Consider the following 24,065-nt stretch of genomic DNA (forward strand, 5'->3'; position numbering starts at 1 on the left):
AAACAAAGCTTTGTGGAAAAGGGCACTCGGCACCCCAGACTGCAATCGTTTTGTTTCGTTTAATTTTCCTACACATTACAAAGCTCAAGATTTGTAGCTCAGCTATGCTCCTCAGTCATCAAACACCCTTTGTACACATTCCTACACAAAACCAACTAAACTGCAGCGGCCGCATTTCCATAACTAAACATTTGCATTCAACAGGACCATCTGCCAAGTGTGTTTCCCACTGGGCTGAAAGGTCGCAAATTATGAGTGGAGAGGTGAGGGTCTGGCAGCCGTACCCATGTCATTGATTCTGTTGAGCTCCTCGGAGGGTGTGATGACCTCTGAACTCTGACCCTGGCCCTCCACAATACGCAGTTCCTCCAAGGACAAGCCAGAGTGAGTCATTACCGTGGAAGGAAAGTCATTCTGCTTGGATAATAAAAAAAAAGGGGAGATGTAAGGAGGATGACATTTAGCTGGTAGAGAACTCGATCTGCACCTGCAGGAGAACATTTCTAAAATATTTGTGTAATACTGGATGAATATATGTTATTCTTTTTACACTTAAGAAAACAATCATGAGATGTATTCAATTGTAAAAACACCTTCCAAATAGGAAAGATTTAATCTCTCAACTATGATGTAACGCAGGGTTTACCTTCCTGAAGTATTCATCATCAAAGGAAATCTTGGCAGTTCCCGACTGTCTCACTCCTGACCCGTAGTCTGGAGCCTCCTCGTCAGCTACAAAGACACAAATCTTCCTCTCATCAGGAGACTTCAACTGACACATCAGAGGAAACACAGAGACTGAAGGAGTTTTCTCCTGATTTTTCACTAGATTTCCTTTTCTGTTTTTGTTTTTAATGCTGAATTAAAACAGAGCTACAACTTTGCATTTATCTAGTTATTTACTTTAACTGACAGGAACACATGGAACTGATACAAAGAGGGTATTAGTACTTATTTCAACTTCTCTATTAAAACCCTGTTATTTGAAAGAAGGACTAACACAAATACAACATTCTAGAGAAATATATCAGAGATTAGAAGGAGTATTAACAGTCCTGCTCATTAGAAAGAAGCTCATTAATTACTCACCAGCTATAGCCTGAACCCCCACACGCAGGAAACCACGCACCTCGCCTTTCTCTGTTACTATGGCAACACGGTGAACCAGTGGTACTGGGTACAGCAGGTTGCTCAGGTAGACAAAAGCTCTGAGAATTCAAAAAAAAAAGGAGAGAAAAATGAAATCCTGATTCTCGTGCTGCTGCAGTCTCCCATGTTAGCGGATTGAAATGTGTCACTGAGACTGACAGCTCTACATTACCTAAGACTGGCGCGTATGAATTTAAATATCCCATACTGCACACAAACATGTGTTTAACATATATCAACAACTACAATTAATTATTAGTAACAGTGATATTTAAAGGCAAGCAAAACTTAACAGAACAAATGTAACATAAAGCAAAGACGCCTCAGGACACTGAAATCATCGGCAGCTTATTTTTAAACTGCATGACCGAGGTGATGACAGGTCGCCTGGGATACAGCAGTGAAGGCTGTAAAACAGAGGGTTATTGTGTTGTACAATGGTGATGTTAGTCTCTCACAAGCTGACATTTTGTTTTGTGGGACATGATTTGTTTTGCTGCACCCCCCTGGTGACCTATGCTTTCTCCATCGCCCCTCCCTCCCCCTGAAGAGGGACTCAAGGCCAAGGCAGAGGAGAGATATCAATCTGTAAATTCTCTGAAGTCACGGTGACGCAGGTTGCTGAGCTACAGCAGTTTCTGAGTCTGGTTGGCCCGAAGCCTGCATTGATCTGCCGTCTTATTCTGAGAATGGCACATAGGGTTTATTACCGGGCCATGATATTTACAGCTCTGGGACTACAACCTTGGTAGAACGTATGCTGTGATTTCAAGTGCTACTGCAGCAAACAATATCATCATAACATTGTATTAAAACAAGCGGATTACAAGCAAGCATTATGGATGTGACTGCAACTACCACTGTGTTAATATTACCTCTAATACAAACCAAGAAAAAAAGTTAAATCAAACAAGATTATACAAAAAAAAATGTTTGAACACAAGTGAAACCAAAATCTGAAACAGGATTTAAGGGATTAAACGAAAACATAAAAATGACAGACAGCTGATCAATTTAGACACAGCAGATACATGTACTTCACACACAGATGGGAGTTAATACAGTCAGTGCTGCGATGGCGGCGAGGGATGAGACATCACACTGGGAGGAGGTGGAGCAAAAAGGATGGTGGTTTTCATAATTCTTACAAGGCAGGCTTGTGCAGCATGGAAGCATGACTAATCACATTAAATTCAAAGCTGGTCCCATGTATCTCTGCAGACCTGCTACGAACACAGGATCTGATTATGAAATATTTTAGGGTTTTACTGATTATGAAAAAATCTCATCTGTAAATTCTCACTTACTAGCTGCAAAAATATATATCTGTATTTATGCTATAAATATGCCGTTTCTTCAACACAATATGCAAAGAAAACCTACTGAGTGCAACATCTGTTCAAACACTGATGGATTGTATTTATCACAAGTCTTATTTCAATTAATTGGAAGTGTTTTCTCACCTCAAATCAATTTATTCCCACCCTTTTTCAATCAAACTCAACCATCCAAGTCTCACTAAACCAAGCCAAGCTTAACTCCTGTCCCAGCCTGTGTGTGCAGAACATGGGAACCAACCTTCCCACCAGAATGAACCAGGGGGAGCGGTCGTAGAAGGGGTCCTGGCCGTCACTGAAGATGTCCGAGCCCTCTTCTGTGCCGGCGTCTGAGCTGGTGTCGTCCACAAATGCCTCATCATCAATAAAGTCAGACATCTCGCTCTGGCGCTCGTCTGCCAGCTCGGTGATCTCGGAATCAGTGGTGGAGAAGGTAGGTGAGGGCGTGCGGTCAGCCAGACGCTCATTAACGCAACCGTTGAAGATGGGAGAGCTGAGGTTCAGTAGTGTGGGAACATTGGCAAGACCCAAGGAAAGGTAACAATGGAGTAAGAATAAAACAGCTCATTAAATTTGGTCTGGAGGAGATATTTCTCTCCTCTTTTCCTCTTAAGGCCAGTTTAAACTAAAGATTCAGGACGAGATGAAACAGTTGCAGCGGTGTGGTCTCTCTCAGCCGGGATCATCTTCTAAATACCAGCCGGTCAAGTTAGCAGTGATTAAATGTTTCGTGTTGTTGTCGTGGTGTAAACTGGTACATCTCAGAATATTGTAGACTGTAAATTTAAGCCAGTCTAATCCTGAATCTTTTGCATGAACTGACTATTAAGAGGCACGATATTACACACCATATTAAGTAACCTAGAAGCAGACACAGATAAGATAAGATAAACATATATTTGAAAACGTTTGAATTGCCAAGTAATCAACCATGAACAGCTGATAAAAATATGTCAATTAAGATGACATATGCAAATAGTAAATCAGCTGAATTATCTTTTTTTTCTCTCTTTATGTTGTATGTCTGTGTGCTCACCCTGGAACTGCTACAAATGTAGCAGATTAATTCCCATAGCGAGCAGGTATTACAAGAGGCTGCTAACTGTCACACCACTTTATAGAAACATGGCCATTTTGCACTAAAATGAAATGCCACTTTAAAAAGGATTAATGTATAAATCTTCTAACGTATGCTGTCTGAAAGAGGATAGAATACAAAATACCACAAATGTCCTCATTATCCAAATCCACCATGTTGTTAACAAGCTTTTGTAGGTAATGGGAGGTTTATTCCATGAGAATGGCAACTACCACAGAAAATGACATAAATGATATATGACACAATTTATGACCAAGGGGGGAAAAAAAAATCCCTTCAAAACATGAAGTAAATAAAATGAAATAGAAAAAAATAAACACACAAAAATACATGATAACATGAAATCAAAAGCAAACAAAACAACGAATGAAATGTAAATGAATAAAAAACAACTTGGGAAAAACAGGGGTACATTAAAGCATTGGGAAATACATGAGCATGAACAAAACAAACACAAATGATAAGAATTAAAAAAAGTGCTAAAGCATGTGTTATTGGTGACATATGTTATGAATGACATAAAATGCATCAGTGTATCAGAATCGGACCATGAAAATGACAAATGGAAAATAAGTAAATACTCTGACCCATTTTAACTAAATGAATCACAAAGACTGCCTGTGTTATGAATTATTTAGCAACAAAAATCTAAACCTGCTACTTCAAGCGTGGACATGTTTGTGTGGATATATTATGAGTTTTGTGTATTTTTAGTTGTTTTGCATACCTTCCCACAAGTTTAAACCAATGGAAGCGGTCGTAGAAGGGGTCATTTCCTGTCAGAGTGCCATCACCGCTGTCGTCCTGGTGTGTGGAGGCCATTTCTCCAGCACGGTCATACATCTCTCTCATCTGGTCAAGCCTCTGCCTGCAAATAAGAGTTCATCATATTAACAAGGAGCAGAAAATTCACCAATTAGCTGGAAAGAAGACAGTCAGCACATCTATGTACAAGTGTTTCAGTCCATGCAAATCTACTGGACTTTAAAAGATGGTATTGTCATTACTTGAGTTTTTCCAGGGACCAGTAGTGCGTGGCCCCATTCTTGAGGTCCTGGACCTCTACAGCCACCACAGTGCGGGGGAAAGGCCTGGAGTCAAGCTCTTTCTCTGGCTCTGGTGGGAGGAGCTCAGGGGGCAGCGGAGAGTACAGTGTGTCTGTTAACAAGACAAACTGAAACTGGACCTGAAGGACAGATGAGGTAAATGGAAAAATGAAAACATCAGGGTAAGGAAGACAATCAGATGAAGCTCAGAACTATAATTCAGACGTTCAATGAAGACCAAGATTTTTCCATTGTCTGAAAAGTTCTCTCTTGAGATGTAGCCTTCACTGTTTATGGCAGAATGGTTCTATTTTGCCACACATACACCAGACTTGAAGGGTCAGACAAAGCCATACCAGCCCCCCTTTTTGTGCCCTTCCTCTAGGAGCAACATGTTAAATTAATTAACAACACTGGACATAAATTACATGGAGACTAAAGCCCGAAGACATGAACATCTCCTCTGAAAATGCTTTTGTGATAAATGAAGGATCGCTGGTATCAATCATTTAACGCCTTCAACTGGACAAGAATATAAATCCTGCTGGTCTCCAGGAAAGGATGGTCGACCACAGCAGACCAGCTTTTGATTTGTAACAAATTCAATTTCTCCACATGACTGCAAGTCAACACCCAGTCCTAGATGATTGATAGAATTGCGTCATGCATTATCTCAAACATGCAGGGGACTCAGTTTTTATTATCTATCAGGCATTTCTGTATCCACTTGTGCTGCTTAAATTATTTAATCTTGGCACAAAAGACTTTGTACTTATACTTACATGGTGGATGATAAAGGGCATCAAATCAAATTTATTTAATCTCCTACTTGATAATTAATTCTTTTTGTGTGTAATGTGAATTAAAGCAAAATAAGAACATCTGCCTGACAAATTTAATTTCAGAAGCTACGTTTAATTCTGTATACAGTTTTTAGTTTTGCTGCTGGGACATTACTGTATTTGTGCAATGCAAACAGTCTCTCTAACTTCTAAGGTAAAAGGTTAAAAAATGATACATGAACACAAAATACAAAGAAACAACACGGAAAGCCCAAACTCCTCGAAACGAGCTCTAGATTTATCAAAGGGACAATTGTTAGGTCCTCTGATGTTTGAAATTGGGTCTTCAAGCAAAAAAAAGAAATTACTCACATAAACACGGTTTGTTGTGGTGCCTTTCATGAAATGATCTTTAGATTTGTGTTAAGTAATGCTGACAGAACATCATCTTGGGTTTATGTCACAGTTCCTTGAGGCTCGGGTAAAATGACTGCATGATTGATTTTGAAACATACATATAAGATATTTCAAATTCCTTTTCATGTAGATTGTGTAGTTATGTGTAAGTCATTATGACTATACAAGTTGGGTTTAGAGCCTTTCTTCTCTGTCTTTAATGCTGAATAATGTGGTGTCAAGCTGGAGAGAAATGCTCTTACTTTCTTCTTTAGCTCCACACTAATTGCATTGGCCTCCTTCAGGTAGACGGCGTTTCCCCACAGCTGGTCACGGAGGGAGGTGAACTGATGGTACCTCCACTTCCTGAAGGCCCACTGAGCCAGCTCAAACTCATGCTGAGTCCAGGGCACTGCCGGCACACAGGAAATAAAAGTTAAGTTAATGTATGTAAGCACATTAATACACACACACACACACACACACACACACACACACACACACACACACACACGATGTGGATGCATCGAAAGGCTCATACCAGCTGCTTTGCTTGTTTTAGCTCAAAACACATCCATTATATACTTTTCATTAGTGCCGACAAGTCTGACTGATCCATCAAGGGGAATATTTAATCTCTTCAGGCACTGTTTCTTGTGAGATCTGTCCTGAACTTCCATTGGTGATGTATTTACAGTAGATGTATAGCAGGGCCCATACAGATAAATACTGCTACAACAGGCGTAAAAGGCGTCTGGCTAAAGTTCTCACTAGAGCTGTGTAAATGTGCATCTGTGCATGCACATAGTGTACAATGCGCATTGTACTTGCACTTTATTGTGTGAGGGTGAGTGGGCGTTAGAACATTATATCAATTGTGTTGTGAAAAAAAACTTTAAAGCCTGATAGCGTTGTTACTTCTGGAAGTTTCCTTCATCGCCACCTTTAATTGGCAAAAACTGGTCTGCATCTTAGAAGGGCTATACTTTCAAATAGTTCTGCCACAGACAAAGGCTGGTTTTAGCCTCCTTGAGTCAAAATAAAGCTGGAGAGAAAACGTCTACTGTAATGGGACTAAACTAAGATCATCATCCAACTTTCTCACTGCAAAGAAAGCTACTGCTTTGAAGATATGGAAATACTAATTATCTTTCTCGTTGAAACTGTTGCCTGTAAAACAGGAAAAGACAGAGAAGCATGGTCCTTCAGCCTTTACGTGAGAGTGCATAGTACATTAGTAGTGTGTTCTCTTCCATGGAATTAGAGGATATATGAGCTGTTACAACTGAATACCTTGAATGGGTAATTAGTATGTCAGAATGAACCAGTTTTAATGCATCTGAATGAAGTTGACATGATATTCTTTTGATTATTAAATAGAGAATAAAATACGCACATTCCAGTAGTTTACGCTCTGGACAGAATATGTGGAGGAAATCAGATGAGTGAATTTTTGAGCTTCAATAGAACAAAGAATCATGTAAGATTGAATATTTATTGCACACACCTTCCTCCTCCTCCTCCTCCTCAAGCTCTTCCTCATCAGGTGTCTCAGCGACTAGTGAACGAGTCTCCACCTGTTTCTGAAGTTCCTGCAATTTGCTCTCGTATACCTGGACACCAGCACACAGGCGAGAGGAAAGAGGACATAGACAACTGTGGATCAACAACACATGAGCTTAGCTTGCTGTCAGGACAACAAAAACCCTTTCCCTCTCCAATTCAAAATATTTCAAATGATATGACGATACATGCAGCCGGATGCATCAACATCAGGATGTACGATGACAGCAGGTTTACAAGTCCATCCATGTTCAGTGAGATGTGGAGAGTGATACTTTTTCTCATACTTCAGGTTTTGGATGAGGGCTACATTGTACATATGTGAAACAATGATAAAATATTTCAGAAAAAGACATCTCCTGTCCTCAGTAAATCATAATTCAAAACTTAAACCTCTGCTCAAAAAAGAGGAAACATTAAAAGCAGCTTAAGTTTTGGGGTTTTTTTTGCCTGCAATGTGTCTATATTCCAGAAATAACCTCCTACAACAACACAACATCGTCATATACTGTGAAAAACGTGGTAGTGCAGAGAGGAGAGGTGCTCGTGGAAGCTGAGTCAACTGTAATCCAATGAGGGGCGCCATCATCATCGAGCAGGACAGGCTGTGGTCCTGATGATCTCATCCTATTTGTTCAGTGTCTTCTGGAAAGACAATGTGGCCTTTTCATTAGCGTTCAACCTCCTCCCTGCTGAACTCCTACCAAAACACAAATGCCTGACTTCCCTCTGTTCAAGCAACCTGTGGCCACCCAAGTTTTACTGAGTGTATTCACTAGATTCATGCTGCTAATGAAACACAGGAACTACAGTACTGAGACATTCAAAATATTAGTTGAATCAGTTTTAAAAACATAGCATATAAATACTGCTCCATTTTGGGGGAAAAAAATGATGGGGGGGCATTTTATGAATTTTTTCATTGTGATAAAAATTGTGATGATTTGTATTGAACAATGCAAGGCATCTTTGCAGCACATTATTTCATAAAAATAAAATAAATTTACGTCATATATTTTGACAAACAAGCCCTTAACAAATAATGTGCCTTTGTGCTATTTGAAAATTGCAGCAGGTCAAATTGCAATTTAATTGTGCAGCCCTACTCAGAGTGCAAATGATGGCTAACATGGGGCTTAAATTGTGCCAAAGGATCTGGGACCTCCCAGATTAGGACGACACCCAATTTGACTGGATCTGACACCAGCTGTGCCACTCTCAAATCTATAAATAAAATTAACATCATCTGTTATGCCATTCTTTCAGTATTTCAACCAAGGAGGTATTGTGGTCACTGTCCGTATGCTGTTTTTTTTTTTTTAGCAGAATATCTCAAAAATTAAAATGATGGATATAGACGATTTAGAATTAAGAATTTGGCAGAAAGATAGGCATTATAACTAGGAACAAGTTATAAATGTTTGGAGTCAATCTGGATCAAATTACAGATCCTGGATCCTGAGGACAGTTTTCAGCCCACTGGCAGAATGTAGATATTTGCAGTATTACTGGGCATGGCAAAGACAAATTTCCATCAAATTTCCTGGTGACGTTTGATTTGAAAGAACTATTTCTGATGTTTGGGAAGAAACTTTCTATACAAGGTTTGATGATGGAATGGTCATGAACTGGTGTCCTGATTTTGCTGCAATTTAAATCGAATCAAATAGAGACGTCAGAGACTACGATGACAACAGACATGAAGATACTGCCATATAAACCACAAATTCATATGAACTGAATATGATCATAATCAGGGTAAGCAATAATTGAAATAAGAGATGGAGAACCCTTATCTAATTTGAATTAATGGAGTGTGTTGTTGATATGTATACACCTTTAAGCTTTTCTTTTGTAAAGCACTTTGTGACTCAGATTTTGGAAGGTGCCATATAATCAAAGTTTCACTTAATTAGTCACTTATTTTATCACACAATGAGGTCGAGTTTCAGTTTTGCAGCGCTATGCGATGTATATGCAGTCAAACTGTTTTGGCAACGTGCCAATGTGTTTGAACTTGACTTATTCACAGAAGAACAGATGACTGCTACAGGTAGGTTCCAACATCTTTAGGAGAACCTTACTCCCAACATTCTGGAGCAAAACTCCAAAGTAGGGATGCAATGTGGGCGCATGTCTTCCATTATTATACAAACTGTCCGGCATATAAACATGGATATGAATGGAATACAAGCAGGGACACTTGCAGCATGGAAAACAGACAGAGACAGAGATACATATAAGTCCTGTTTCTATTCATATCCCCCACTGATTGTTATGAAATAGAAATAAACCCTGCTTGTAATTCCAGTTTAGTTTTAAACAGATTGTTGTCCAATCGGCTACAATTGATTTTCTGATGAGTTACGTGTCGTATCAGCGTACCAGGAACTAAAGCACTGGCTACATGAAAGGATTGAAATAATACATTTCCATCCTGACTGCATGTAGTGTTCACTGCAGTGTCATGATGTTGTGTTAAATCATACTGTTATAAAAAAAAAAAGAATAATAACATCCTACAGTACATTTTGATATGTGGCAGACTCAGTAATTTTGTTTGTATTTATTTAAATATTCACAGTGTAATTAATTTGTCCTGATGCGTCTCAAATGGTTTAATCTTCTCTTTTATGACTCCGTGTGGTGTGCATGCATGTGGTGATCGAAAACCCTACACTGGCTATTAACTGTGGTCAATCAAAACAGTGCATACCATCCATACATAACAAATAACTGCACTTGTAGTATGTAATTTTATTTCAGTCATTCATTGAAAATATATATCTCCAACATCACAGACTTAAACCTGTGAACAATACTTTTCCAAAAGCAAATGTATGCTTGCACAAAGTGCTTGCTTAAGGAGGAGCGACACAACTGGGTACACAGCCACTACGAGGCAATTGATATTGCAGATTCAAACAGCAGATGTACAACACTCAACAGACCCCTTGAACTGAGACCTAACACAGACAAACACGTATATTTCAAAAGAACAGTGTACTGAACATTGTCCATTTGATTTTGTACACATTCCAGCTTACATGGTAGCCCTCAGCACCAGTGCATACAGAAAATAATCTTCAATGGAGTATTTACTAGGGATGTAAGCTATTACATGCAAAGATAGTCAGCATAGGGTTGGGAGACTGGACTTGCATATGCAGATATCATTTGGTGTGCTTATACAGCATAGTTAAGGCAAAGAATTTACGATCAAAACTACAGGCCACAGAAAATCACTTCATGATTCTGAACTCAACTTCAGCATTTCAAAAGTTCTTTACAGTCTCCCCCATGCTGCTAAATGAGTGTCTCTGAAATGATGTGAAGGCCATCTGGTATTGAAATGTAAGAACTCATGGGTTCTTTTATAGCTACAAATATAGCAAGGGAAAGCAGCAATACTAGTAGGCAACAGCTAAAGCAGAGATGCAAAAAAAAAAATATGTCCAACTTTCATAGACCATCACTGATAGGTCTAGCTAAGTTGCATGAATATGTGGCATTAGATACAGCTAAAACAAGGCGAATCTTGTTTGACACGGACAGTTCTCCCAAAAAAAACATTATGCAAACACTTCAAGTCTTTGTCTCCTCTCCAACATTTTCCAGGCAACTCTTTGGGAACCATGACAACACCCTGTGGGACATCCATTTTAAAGATTGTGAACCACAAACCCAAAATGACAACTTAAGACTGAATGAAACAGAAATCAGAGCTCAGTTCATTAAGAATGGTTTCAACAGCAGGAGAGGATAAATGATTTATAACTTTCTGGACTGTATAACACTGATGTATGCAGAACTGTGACACTCACTGTACTTTTGTGGGGATTGTGCCGTATTGTCCTGTTTGAAATTAGATCAGTTTCCTAACATGTCAGCATCATGTTTCTTACAATTTAATACCTCCAGGATTCAATGAGCATTATTAACATTCTGGAGACAAATATAAATTCTAAAATGTGAGAAATGTGTTAAATAAACATAAAGCATTTAGTGTTAAGACATATTACTCCGCCAGCAGTGTTTTAGTTTCATCCACATCTGTTGGTTAATTGTACATCTGTCTGTGTGCAGAAAAGTTCCTATTTTCATGAAACTGTGTGGAGGGGTAGAACATGGGCTTTTTAATGACCCATCACATTTTGGGGCAGAACCATTTAACAGTGGATTTGTTTTTGCTTTTACTTTGGCTTTGTCTTGGCGGAAGTATGAAATGTACAGAGTGCTCTTTTTAGTCGATTAATTGATTTGTGTATGTATAACTGTCAGTAACTCGAAGTGCAAAGTACTTTAATATAAGAAGGTGATGTTAAATCAAGTGATTTATTGAGTAATCGACTGAGTCAATACAATGACTAAAAAAAAATATCAATAAGCAAGTTACTTAGTTTAATTTGTAAAAATTTTGCTGGAAAGCTTGTGCCTTAATTCTGAATTAAGAAGGGAAAGAAAAATGCTTAATTGTAGAATACACACAAGGATCAGTGCACGGACAGGCACCGTTGAAAACAACTTTTCTCTACTACTATTCAGTCTCTAGTCCATAGGCAGTCACGCAATTGACTGGTGCATCTACTTATCCCATTATCAGTGGTGAAACATCTCAATATTGGTCTTTCGATTCCAGACGAAGGCCAATGAGGATTTACCACATCAAATGCTTCATGAGGTACAGCAACAAAGAATAAAATTCAAAGGAGACCCAATTCTTCTAGCCTAAAATTCAAATATAAGAAACATGAAACAAAATAAATATGGATGTTTTCTTCAACTGGACGACAACAACCAAACTCATGATGAAAAACAGATTTCCAACTGTAGTGGCAAAAATAATTCTAAAATAAAATACTAAAATGGCAAAGATGTAAACTCAAAATCCACCTATGAGGATAATTTTGGCAAATCAAATCATGAATGATGAATTGTCACACAGTTGTGAAAATGAAAGCCTGATATGTCCCCAATCTGTTGTTCAGCTCCTTATGATAGTTCTCTCAGTGCCAGTGATGAATACACAATGCAGCAAAAACGGATAAAACAGCATATTATGACAATGATAAAAGGTGTATTTTATAATACATACAATACTTTTGGATCAACCAGTAACACACTCACAATCAAGTGGGGAAAAAAAAAAATCACAGTTTTAGCTGCTGGATTTAGTCAATTTTGAGCTGTTGTGATCTGTAATGTGTTTGCCTACTTAAGTACATCAGTATTAGTTGCATGTTCCACAGGTCCCACTCAGACTGCAGTCTCTCTGCTGGCTTTTAGATTCGGAGCAGACATTTGTCTGCGCATTCGGGGAGGTGCCTGAAAGTTGATTGGATGGTTAGCATGGTCAGTGTGGTGGTACGGCTGGTAGCCATTGAAGCTGCCATCTGAATACATCATGCTATTATAGTGGCAGGGCTGTTGAGGGTGTAGCTGAGGATGTATTGGCTGGTTCTGATAGTGGCGGGGTTGGTAGAAAGCCTGTGTGTGCCTCCTGTTGGTTTCAGACTGCTGAAGGGACTCCATGGAGCCGGAGGGTCGCTGGCGGAGATTAAAAGAGTTGCTGCGGCCTCGTTCATGGGGCTGCTGATGTTGGTTGTTCCTATAGTTATGTCTATGGGCCTGGCTCAATCCTTGATCCAAGGTTTTGCTCCGAAGCTGGACTGCTGGGCTTGGCAATGGAGGAGTCACTTCAATAACTGATGCAGGCATCTTTTCTCTGGGCTGTACTCCTTCTACAGCCTGACTTTCTCCCTCTTCTTCCTCTACAGCTTCTTTGGGCACCTTTAACTCGATGACCTGCTCATCTGTGATGATAATATGAGTACCAGGGCTCCATGAGTTGCGGTGCTTGGGGTTACTTTTGAAGGGGAAACGTAGTTTGCGATCTTCTGGGGGTATAAAGCGATGTGGCCCAGTATGCCGGCGGAGCTGTTTGGAGATCTCTTGTTGCTGAAGGTTCTTCAGGCGTAACTGCTCTTGACGTATCCAACGCATGTGGTTTCGCTTTAGGGTTGAATCATCTCCTGCGATTTGGCCTGTTTGTAAATCTCCATTCTCTCCGTCAGGCTCTTCAGGCATAGGAGGTTGTGGGTTTGGAGTACTGACTGCGCTGGTAGAGTTGTCCACACTGGGAGGCTTCTCTTGACCCTCTGGGGTGATGAGTGGAAGGACCTTCTCCATTTTGACCATCTTATTTCTGAGGGCACGAATCTCCTCATCCTTCATGTTGTTCTGTTTCTTCACCTCCTGCAAGATGTCCTCAAGTTTATCGATGTGCACCTTTAGCTCATCCATTACAGCCCCTCCTGGTCGACACCCATTTGTGATGACATCCTCAATACGCTCATCACCAACGCCTACGGTGTCCCAAACATCCCGAGCCACCGCCCTCCACGAGTCCCGCTCGTTGGGGTCCTTCTTGCTGTAGCTGGCACAAAGCTCTTTCATCTTTACAATGGCCAGAGCCTCAATTTCCTGCCGCGTGTGACGGAAGTCATTGAGAGCTACTTCATAACAGATTTCTTTGACTGCCTGAATCTTCAGGTCAGAGATGGTCACCCACTTGGAGTCCTTGGTGATTCGTCGCCGCTGAGGGATCTGGTACATTTTCACAGGCTCTCTTCTCTTTCCGCTGCTGGGTAATCCACACTTTTTCACTATGGTTTGTAGCTTACTTGGGGGTAGCTTTTCCCTCAAGGAAGTGATCAGCCTCCAGCTCTCCTCACAAGATCTCTTATCTGAGTCATCCCCACTATCAGAGTCGCCATCCTTGAGAAGACAACACAGGAAACAAACCAAATGGTCCCCCCCAAAAAGGAGAAATTACAATGGGAAATCATAGAAAGGATGAAGGGATGGTTTTTAAATAAGAATGAATAAAAAGGTATGAATATGCAACATGGGAACTTCAACCAGAGTCAAGTGGTCAAATCAGAATGTTTAACACTTGAACTGGGACAGAGTTTTGAGATTTAGGACTATTACACTAACAATTTGATAGATTATATTATGCATACATCTGTAAGGGACAAGATGTATGGCAACATGCAGTTTCAATTTCTGGAATTGTGTTAAAAATTTTAAAAGAAAACAAAAAAGAAAATTCCAACAAACAGTGGCTTTCATTGACTTTCTTGTTTTTTGATTGTCTGTCTCGCATCATCATTTGTAAAAATGGCTACAAATATCTCTATATTTACTACAACATTCAACTGTAGAAAATTAAGGTGGTTCCCATCTTAGAATCAAGAATGCCGTCCTTAAAAAAAATTCTCCCAATGTTGCATATTGCTATTAAAAGTAAATGTAAAGCATTTCTATTATGATTAGAAAAGAAAAATAAACAGAGGATAGTAGTCACTGATTGAGGCGCTTCTGTTTTGTGATATTCCTCCTCGTAATTGAGAGTTAAGTGATTTGAAAGCTGGATCCCAAACATGCTATTGTGGCATGCATGGCATGCATGTAGTGTGATTTTGGAGCTTTTCCCCTTTAGTCCAGAAGGTTTGAGTTGCTTTAGTATTAGCGGTGAGTTAGAAGACAGTGTTCTTGCAGTTGATCAGAAAGCCAGTAGAGAGCGGAGAGGCAGTGGTGAGGATAAGTGTTAATCCACTACAAGAAAGATTAGTTAGTTGGAAAAGAATGCAGTTTCTCATTTTTGTAGACAAAGAACATTACAGATCACAACCAGTAGGTACAAATATTTCCGGTCTTGCGCATGATACTACATCTATGGATAGAGTTGTGCATGTGCTGTTGCTGGAAGTCTGAACCCTACGCCTGTAGCTGTGAACCATGAAAGTCTGTGATTCACTGATTCAACTGTGAGCAGTGAGAACTCTGTTGTTGAGCCGGGCACTCAGAGCTTTACACAGACTGATAAGGCTCACTAACAGCTGTAGCCAAAGAAGTCAATGAGAAACCACATTGTCACTATCTGTCAAAAAACTACAGCAGGATTTGTTATCACAATGCATTGTACATGTCAGCAACTGCATTGAAGAGATGAAACTCAAGACAAAACAGAGCAAGAAAACTAGAGTGGAAATCTAATCAAAGCAAATCAACAGCCACCTCAAAGTTTACCAGCTCAACAGCAACACTGCAACTTAGTCAAGAACCAGTACTGAATGAGTTAAGAAAACATGCTATTAACACGAACCATGCAAAGCAGCATCAATTTATGCAAACAACTGTTTGTTATGTATTAACACAGACCGATATTCAATTCTTTTAATATATTTTTATCTTCATATCAAATTCAATATGGCTGAAGTTGCTGTTTTGCAAGATTCAAATCCACTAGAAGAAATAAGAGGTGAAAACGGGGTTTGGAGAGGGAAAAGCTTTACAATCCAATTCTGGCTCAACCAAATTTCTACAGAAAATCAATTAAACTCATGGAGGAAGACAAGTAAAAGCTCATCGGCCTTAAACCAGAAAAACTTCCATGCAAGAGGAATAGACATGCACTGGCGCGCACACACACACACACACACACACACACACACACACACACATCTCAAAAGTGTCAGAGCTCAGAGTGAGAATTAGTATGACTAGTCAGATTTAAATGCACTAAGCAAAACTAACATCCAAAAAACAAAACTAGCTCTTCTAGCAATTTTAACAAACAATAGAAAACCATGCTTTAACTAGGTGTCCCACTAGTAACATAATCCTCAATTACCACGCACTCAAAACTCACACACAAAATCACAAACTGCAGGAAAGCAACATTACAACTAGCTTCTCTTCAACACATTCTTCAGTTATTACTGACTTTCTGTAACTTTAACATGACTATCTTAGAAAATGGACTGACAAAATGGGTTTAAAATCCCAGTTCTTTTTAACTCACCAGTCTCTGCTGCTCCAGAAGTTGGTCTGCTTCTTCTTTCTCTTTTTTATACAAGATCTCCATCTCAGTGAGCCTTAATAAAATCATATTATCTCATGAAATACATCTCACAATTCATGAAGCACTTTACGGTGTTTATTTGAAACAAAACAGCATACCTCTTCTCCATCTCCTGCTTCATGTCAATGCCCTGCTTCTCCAGAAGCTCTCTCTGAGCGAAGGTCCAGTCCACTGGCTCCACAGGGGTCTCAGCCGAAGGAGTTTTCTCCCTTTCAGCCCTGGCTTGTTCTGGGTGGTTGAAGCGGAAAACGTGGTTCTTTCCCATAATTATACGGTTTCCTGAAACAAAGGTAAGTGTGGTTTAAAGACAAATTATTTAATCTGTGATGGGGGAACAATGTCAGTGTCTTTTTTTTTTTTTAAACCTAAACCAAAACTTCAATATGACAAGTTACATTTTATAATTTTAACTTATAAAGTACAAGAAATGTAAGAAGTTAATTGATCTGAGTTTCCTTATTCTCATTCATCTTGGCCTAAAATAAAAAAAAACAAAACAAAACAACAAAAAAACCCTACATATCAGTTACTCACAACACTTGATTCACATAAATGTACCTGAACGAAGCTGGATTGCATCCTCAACACGTTTGCCATTGACGTAAGTTTCTGATCCCTCGCAGGGCACAAGCATGACAATAACTATGGCAAAAACACAGACCAGCAATATGTGACTCACTCTGGAAACTCATCATTGTTGTCTTTGAAATGGTGGGGCCAAAATACCCAGTGTATGAAGGGACTACTGCTATTCCAGATATTTATTACATATATATATCATATAAAAACGAATAATACGATGTCTCACCATCTCCATTTGCATTCCTCTCACTGCGGAAGATGCAGTGCTCTTCTCTGATATGAGCACCACTTAAAACAATATCCTGCCGTCTTTTGGCATCAGCCTGACCCACCCTGAAACAATGACAGAGGCCTTTTAGAAAGTGAACAAGGCTCTTTCATGGTGTTCTGCAGGAAATGTGTAACTGGACCATCAAACCATTATTGCAAGACAAGGTGGAACTTGTAACGTGGTTTCATCTGTTATTTTGTCATAAACACTCAATGGAAATTGTCTTTAGAGGAGGCCAAAGAGACAGCTTTTTTGAAGGCAGCTCCTATTGCTAAATGTAAAATTACAAATAAAGGACAGTAGTTTTCCAGAAACATGACCTGAGAGAAATTCCAATCTTTCTTCAGCACTATTATTATGTCATCATTCAAGTTTTAGTTACCTTGTAATTCCATCTTTGATGTAGTAGAGAAGACACTCTGACATGAGAGGATCCTCATTCAGGTTAACCAGGTGTGGAGTCTAGAGATGGAACATGAGAGGGAGACCATTAACCCTAACAGTTGATCAGGGATTTCACTTCTTTCATTAGTATTCTGGATAGCTGAATACTAGAAATGTCAATCAGAAAGGGAATGGTTTCAGATCCAAGACTGCCAGCAGCCTTCAGTCATACATTCTCTACATGGACATAAAAGGTCACATCTACACAGTACTGACACTTCTACAATCTGATAGATCTCAATATTTCTATCAACAATAAAAACGACTCCACCAACCTTCTTTGGGGAAAAGACCCCATTAAAATCTGTATAGAGATCACAAGGCTTCTCATTGAAATGCTAACCCATAAAGCAGCAGTGGGTGAGAGAAAAAAAAATGAATGGAAGACAAATGGATGTCAACAAAAGGGAAAACAAACAACAACAATTAGAAGCAGAGGAAGGGGGTCATAGCATGCCGATGAAGGGATTAATTTCAAAGACAGGACTTCTCTGTAGCTAACACTGATCTAGTGACAGCTGGTGCTAACAAGTCTGCCTCGAAAAGATCACAAATCTCTTTCTCTGTCAGTGCACACTAACATAACTACAGAGCTTTCTGTTGCTAGCTTGCATCACTACTTCTACTGAGAAATGCCTGAGAAATGAAGAGAGTGAAAAAAATGTGCTACTGGCTGTAATCTAAGATGTTTTATGTTGTACCTTGTATTTCAAAGCATTTAAAGGAAAGGTTGGAATACTCTATAGCTGTAATGGGATTCACAAAACTTGGTTTAAGTTTTATGACTACTCTGTGAAATGTAACTTCAAAGTAGCTTTGGTACAGAGCCACTTGTTGGGCTGTCAATAAACTCCACCACCAACAACAAAGAACAACTACAGATGTTGCATAGTGGGCAGAAAAACCACCATAGGATGGTAAATCACAACTGAATACTCAACTAAACTGTCCATTACAGCTAAATCTAGTGCAGGAAACTTGCTTTGTCTGCCAATTTGATTGAACAAACCTTCTTGATGGGAAAACAATCAAACTGCTCATCAAATGATCTTTCATGGCTGAGCTGAGTACACAGAGAAGGTAAATGAAGAGGAGTGGAAAGACATGATAAATAGAACATATGAGAAAACCCAGACGGTACTGCGAGGGTTCACATGGAAACAATAACATGGGAAAAAGAGATGAGGAAGTGATGGTGGAGGGACCTGTCTCACCAACATCCATAGGTAATGTGACACACTTTTCCACTGCTATCTATGAGTACCTTTTTAGGAGAGAAAACCCCTAACGTGCCTCCGTCTTCACGAATTGCCACACCCATCTCTGCAAGCAAGGCCTCCCTGTCATGAAGGACAGACAGAAAATTTCACCTTTCACACAGCATGTTGAATACATTATGTTCTACACATTAGCATTACAGTATGGCTTCATTGGAGTCAAGAAACACCCATGGTGCAAGTGCACAGTACATTTACTTTCAGCAAAGCTGGCTTATGTTTGAAAGAAAGAGGAGGAGAAGTGATGGTTTGAAACATTGCAACAAGGGATTTTTGGTAAGAGAATGGCACCAGAGACCAAAGGACAGATAGTACCACAGTTGAAGCCATAGATAAGTGGATAAAAGGCAAGAAATTGTTGTGTGCGTGTGTGTGCACGCACATGCGGGTGTGTGTGTAAAAGGGTGTAAAAAAGTGGGTGCAAATGGAACGAGACACGAATGTGAGAAACGTGAGAAACGTGAGACAGAACAACACTTAATAGTGCAAAAGCCTGAGACGAAGCTATTAGGGCAGTCTGACCTCTCCATTCGGATTGCTTCTGTCTTTCGCAGTTTCTCTTCCCAGGTTTCATTGAGCTCTGCGATAATCTTTTCAGATTCCTGAACAAAAGAGGGAAAGTGTGAGCAAAGGCATGAAAGTCACAGGAAAACAACCTTAAACATCACAACTGTGGAGGGTACATGCTTAGCTAAGAGAAAAATGAGCCCACTCCCTCTATTCAAGAAATAACGCTTTGTGTTACTAGCGACAAACCATTTTTTTGTGTTATGTTTGTTGTGGTATATAGGTATTGATATAATGTGATCATGCCAAATTCATTACTTTAGAATAACTGTGTAACTGTGGCATCTTGGTTCAACAGTCTAATGAATTAATATGCTGGTACATAGTGACAACAATGCAAACTTTTGTCAGGATACTAAAGGTAACCTTGCAATCATTAACTCTAAAATCCAGAAATAGTTGCATTCCCTCTGAATAGCATCACTACTATGACTGCAAGCAAATGAGACTCAATCTATTTTGGTCCACTTTCCACCATATCTGCGTTGGTGCTTGACGTCATTCGATGACAGACAGAGTAGGCACCTTGGTTGCCATGGAAACTGCAGCTTCTCATGCTTGGTTGTTTCACTCCTATGTACTCCCTCATCAACAGAGTGAGAGGTCTACTGCGAGTGTGAGAGATACAATGACTGAAAGATTTATTAAAGGCTGTGTTAAGGGGCAAAAATTCAACAACAAGGATTTTAACATTTAATGAACATACCTTTTGTGGGCAGTTTACACTTTTCGCTAACTCTCAGGTGACATTTAAGTATCTTCAGCTATCTAATATTTTGTAAAGATGCACATACAGCATAATTTAGTTTACTGGAAGCTACTGCCCTGAATTATTTTTATTGCAAAATGTAACAAAAAGGGAGGTTTTTGTAAAATGTTAAAACCAAACAAGTGAAAATATTTAACAGAAATAAAGGAGGCTTCTTGCAAGCCACATACTTCCTACAAACAGTTTTGCACAATACTGTATCACTATCAATGTGTGAATTCTTTAGTTATGGCCACAGGCTTGCTTTGTAGGTGACTATGCATTTTCACCACCAAATTCTAGCTATTGTGTACTTGTGAATAGGATGGACAGACAGATGAACCGTAAACATAATGCCACGCAACCAGCCACAGCTGTCAGGGGGAATGAAATTTTAAGCAGGTGCCCTGCAAAAACCTAGCTTACCTAGAGGCTAGCCCATTGTTTTTAAGTAGTGAGATATGAGGGATTTTGTAGAGTGGGTTAAAGCTGTGGATGTGTTTCTTAACAAGAGACACACATGACACTGAGGCAGCCTACACCTCATTACTTTACCTTGAGTCTCTCAATAGCCTCCTCTCCTCCAGGTGTGGACATGATGCGCTCCTGGATGCTGGTGGCTGACTGGAGGCCGCCCTGGCTGCACAGTGAGCCAGAGGACGGAGAGGCTGTCAGGGAACCAATAGGTGCTGTGGAGAAATGGCCAGGGCGTTGGTTCTCTGAGGCTATCAAGTATCTATTCTTATTGTTCTGAATGTCTTTGAGGTCTGAGCCAACAGCAAGAGAGAAAGAAGAGAACAGCGAGGTAGGGGTAGGCCCAGGACAGGGTAGAGAGAATAAACAACATAAAATGAAGGGAATAAAGTAACAAATAGGAAAGAAAGAGAGTAAGGAGGGCAGATGGGGGAGGAGAAAAGACAAAGGGGAGGGAATGTAAGACACACATTGTAAGGGTTAAGACAAACACCCAGCATAATGGTGAGCTGCAGGGAGAGGCAGTTTTCACTTCAGATAGCTCAACAGTAGGCTTGTTCCTACACATCGACTTTAAAATATATTAAACTTTAGCTAGGAGTGTGAGTCAGGATCTTTGGGACTGTTTTAAATGGTGATTCAGAATAACAGTGCAGGACAATTTACACTGAGCATTCCATTTTCTAGCTTGTGTGATTCTGAGGCATAAGGTAATGTCACTTCTGCTTTGTCCTTGATGTCCACTGTCAAAGGGAACATACAGTGTGAAAACTGCTCTCATTGTAGTAACTTGTAGGAGGGGGGAGATGATGGAAACCGCAAGATCGTCCAGAGGGCAGACAAATGATAGTTGTTGACACATGCTGCCAAAGTTCAGCCTGCAGTTGTGTAGTTGGATTCACTGCACACACACACACACACACACACACACACACACACACACACACACACACACACACACACACACACACACACACACACACACACACACACACACACACACACACACACACACACACCCATCTCCAGCATAACAGAGCCACAGCAGCCTCACTTAAGATTAGGAAGCTCATGTCAACCTAACAGCCTCAAGCAAATCAGACCAAACACGCTGCATCCACTAAGAATTAAAACACAAATAGCCAATAAAAATAGTGTGAATAATAGGAATGTGTGCATGTACAACCTTACTTGTACAGAGGGGTATAACCATCACAAAAGCTGAATATCTACTGAAGGTCAGAAACAACTTGCAGGAGGATCATTATCACTGAATATTTGTGCAAAGGAAATGTTGGGAAGGAAGATGAGTTTGGGATGTCTGAGAATACAGGAGAGGGCACATGATCATACTAAGTAGTCCATACCAACTATCAAAACACACCAAGTTAGTAAAATAGCAAAAGTATGCCTCTGATGTGGCTACTTAAGATTTTTAAATTATGCACCTTTGCGTCTGTAGCTCGGACCCTCAGTTTGAGCACTGAGAAATGGCATTCTAAAACTTTGAGCACTTTCACCTGCAGTAAATGATTAGTAAAAGAAAAGAACATAAACACAAAGACAGCTGACAAAAAAAAACAAGCTTAACAAAGCAAGTTTAAGGATGACATGGTATGAAAATTATGCAGGTGTATTGGGGTTTTGGAATACAAGCAGGCTAATCTAAAAGGAGCACTCCAATACAAACTAGGGATCTAGTTAGATCTGGCCCTGCAAACAGCTTCCTCACTCCATTTTTATAAAATGAAATAAATATATTTGATAAGAGCACAAGCATAAAAGCAGCAAACCTTGAGAAGCTTTGCATTCCTCAGTCTCTGCCTATCAAGCTCGAGCTTTTTTAAGGATAAACATGCAAAGCTGGTAGCAATTTTAATTAGGGCTGGGCGATATGGCCACAAAATTCAATCAAATCCTTTTCAGTGTTGTGGACAATTACTTTTTTGCGCTTCTACATAAACACGTAAAATAACATTGAAAATGTTGGTGAATATGAAAATCAACAATGATAATATTACAAAATGCATATCATTGTAATTTCTGGTGTGAATTGCTGTTTCAGTCATTTCCTTCCATTAAATGGTGTCCATTTTGTCATACAGCTGAAAATGAGGCAGCTACAGTTGGTAGCAAAGAAAATCTAGCCTCAGAATACTGAAGAGAAACATATTGTTCCTATGCCATGACTTTTTGTTTTGGGTGCTGGGCCATTGAGATGTCTCCAAATGAAATGGTGACAGCCTATGACACTGCATTAGTAAACGTAAATTGACAGCACTAGAAAGCACCAGTAATAAAATGGCATACAAACCAAATATTTCGCCCAGCCCTAGTTTTGGAATAGTTGTTGAGGGGCATAAGCAATACTAGCCATTACTAATAAGGAAAATGAGGCAATGCGTAACTATCACACATATACACACATTTGACTCCACTTCCTGGGTAATCATCCCCCATAGGATCAACTGAGGGGAAGCAGGAAAAGATGAGAAGGGTCAGAGCTCATTACCAGTAGAATGGTAGGACAGACATTTCTTACTGAGTAGAATGAGAACAAAGATGAGACCAAATGGCAGGGAGAGACTTGTTAGGTGCCATGTCATCAAGCATGACCAGAGCTAGCCCCAGTTTGTGTCTCTCATGTATCAGTGTTACATCCGCTCCTCTAAAAGGTGATTATCCTGCAATGTTTGCAAAACAGTTGTATAATAGCATTCACACTTTTTCTGACAGGTTTCTTTTGCTTGTTTGGAAAATTGACTTTTTTCCCAGGTATGTGTAAGAGTCTTTGATGAATGTTATACATTCTTCAGGGGGTTGCAACACTGCCAAGTATTTATCTCTCATAGAAATAGATTCCAATTAGATTGTTGAACGGACAGCTGATAGATGACAGCGACAACCTGGGGCTTGTCTGAGCAGACATTAGCAAGTCGGAAGATTATTAATATGTTCAGATATTAGAAGTTATTAAAAACTGTATTATATCTATAAATGACTCGAGTATGTGACTGTATTCATGAGTACAGCTAAATGAAGTGTGATGTTATAATGTTGCTTTAAAGAGCTATTTGAATTGTCAGTTACCATCAGGCACACATGACCATATGAAGTGATTTACAAATGGTTCTATATACAATACACCCTAAACATATACATTTATGTGTTCCATAATATACATGGATATTACAAATGACATGTTTATGTTTTACTCTGTGAGAGGATATAATTAACCAGCACTGAATTAACAGTCCTTTAGTTTTCTACCAGTCACGAGTATAGCATTGAAAAACAAAACAGAAAACAGAGATGAATGTCTGAGAACAAGACAGTGGAGAGGACAGAACATATGACCAGCTTGGGCCTGATATAAGAGGTAGGTGCTGTGTGGCTGCAGA

The 24,065-nt window shown here is 39.6% G+C and overlaps 1 protein-coding gene across 25 annotated transcripts in view; it reads right to left on the reverse strand.

Moving 5' to 3' along the window:
• kif1b (kinesin family member 1B) overlaps nucleotides 1-24,065 on the reverse strand; it is a 59,410-nt gene that overhangs the window by 10,175 nt on the left and 25,170 nt on the right. For 4 of the 25 annotated variants that reach the window (XM_086214534.1, XM_086214544.1, XM_086214536.1 and 1 more), the window contains 21 exons: nucleotides 23,091-23,132; nucleotides 22,113-22,184; nucleotides 20,746-20,957; nucleotides 19,398-19,477; nucleotides 18,863-18,938; nucleotides 18,608-18,661; nucleotides 17,874-17,936; nucleotides 17,537-17,616; nucleotides 17,110-17,216; nucleotides 16,860-16,943; nucleotides 16,400-16,580; nucleotides 16,242-16,314; nucleotides 7,317-7,422; nucleotides 7,206-7,223; nucleotides 6,073-6,221; nucleotides 4,593-4,771; nucleotides 4,313-4,453; nucleotides 2,728-2,979; nucleotides 1,090-1,208; nucleotides 647-732; nucleotides 285-417 (listed from right to left, as the gene is read on the reverse strand). In XM_086214534.1, the coding sequence (XP_086070660.1) occupies nucleotides 285-417; nucleotides 647-732; nucleotides 1,090-1,208; nucleotides 2,728-2,979; nucleotides 4,313-4,453; nucleotides 4,593-4,771; nucleotides 6,073-6,221; nucleotides 7,206-7,223; nucleotides 7,317-7,422; nucleotides 16,242-16,314; nucleotides 16,400-16,580; nucleotides 16,860-16,943; nucleotides 17,110-17,216; nucleotides 17,537-17,616; nucleotides 17,874-17,936; nucleotides 18,608-18,661; nucleotides 18,863-18,938; nucleotides 19,398-19,477; nucleotides 20,746-20,957; nucleotides 22,113-22,184; nucleotides 23,091-23,132 (2,307 nt within the window). The remainder of the gene's footprint in view (nucleotides 1-284; nucleotides 418-646; nucleotides 733-1,089; nucleotides 1,209-2,727; nucleotides 2,980-4,312; nucleotides 4,454-4,592; nucleotides 4,772-6,072; nucleotides 6,222-7,205; nucleotides 7,224-7,316; nucleotides 7,423-16,241; nucleotides 16,315-16,399; nucleotides 16,581-16,859; nucleotides 16,944-17,109; nucleotides 17,217-17,536; nucleotides 17,617-17,873; nucleotides 17,937-18,607; nucleotides 18,662-18,862; nucleotides 18,939-19,397; nucleotides 19,478-20,745; nucleotides 20,958-22,112; nucleotides 22,185-23,090; nucleotides 23,133-24,065) is intronic. The other 21 variants (XM_086214535.1, XM_086214545.1, XM_086214541.1 and 18 more) reach the window with 17 other exon arrangements.

This window comes from Aulostomus chinensis, chromosome 9 (assembly GCF_037954235.1).
Source record: "Aulostomus chinensis isolate RoL2024-O1b breed Wild chromosome 9, RoL_Achi_v1.0, whole genome shotgun sequence".
In the NCBI taxonomy this organism is placed as follows: Eukaryota; Metazoa; Chordata; class Actinopteri; order Syngnathiformes; family Aulostomidae; genus Aulostomus; species Aulostomus chinensis.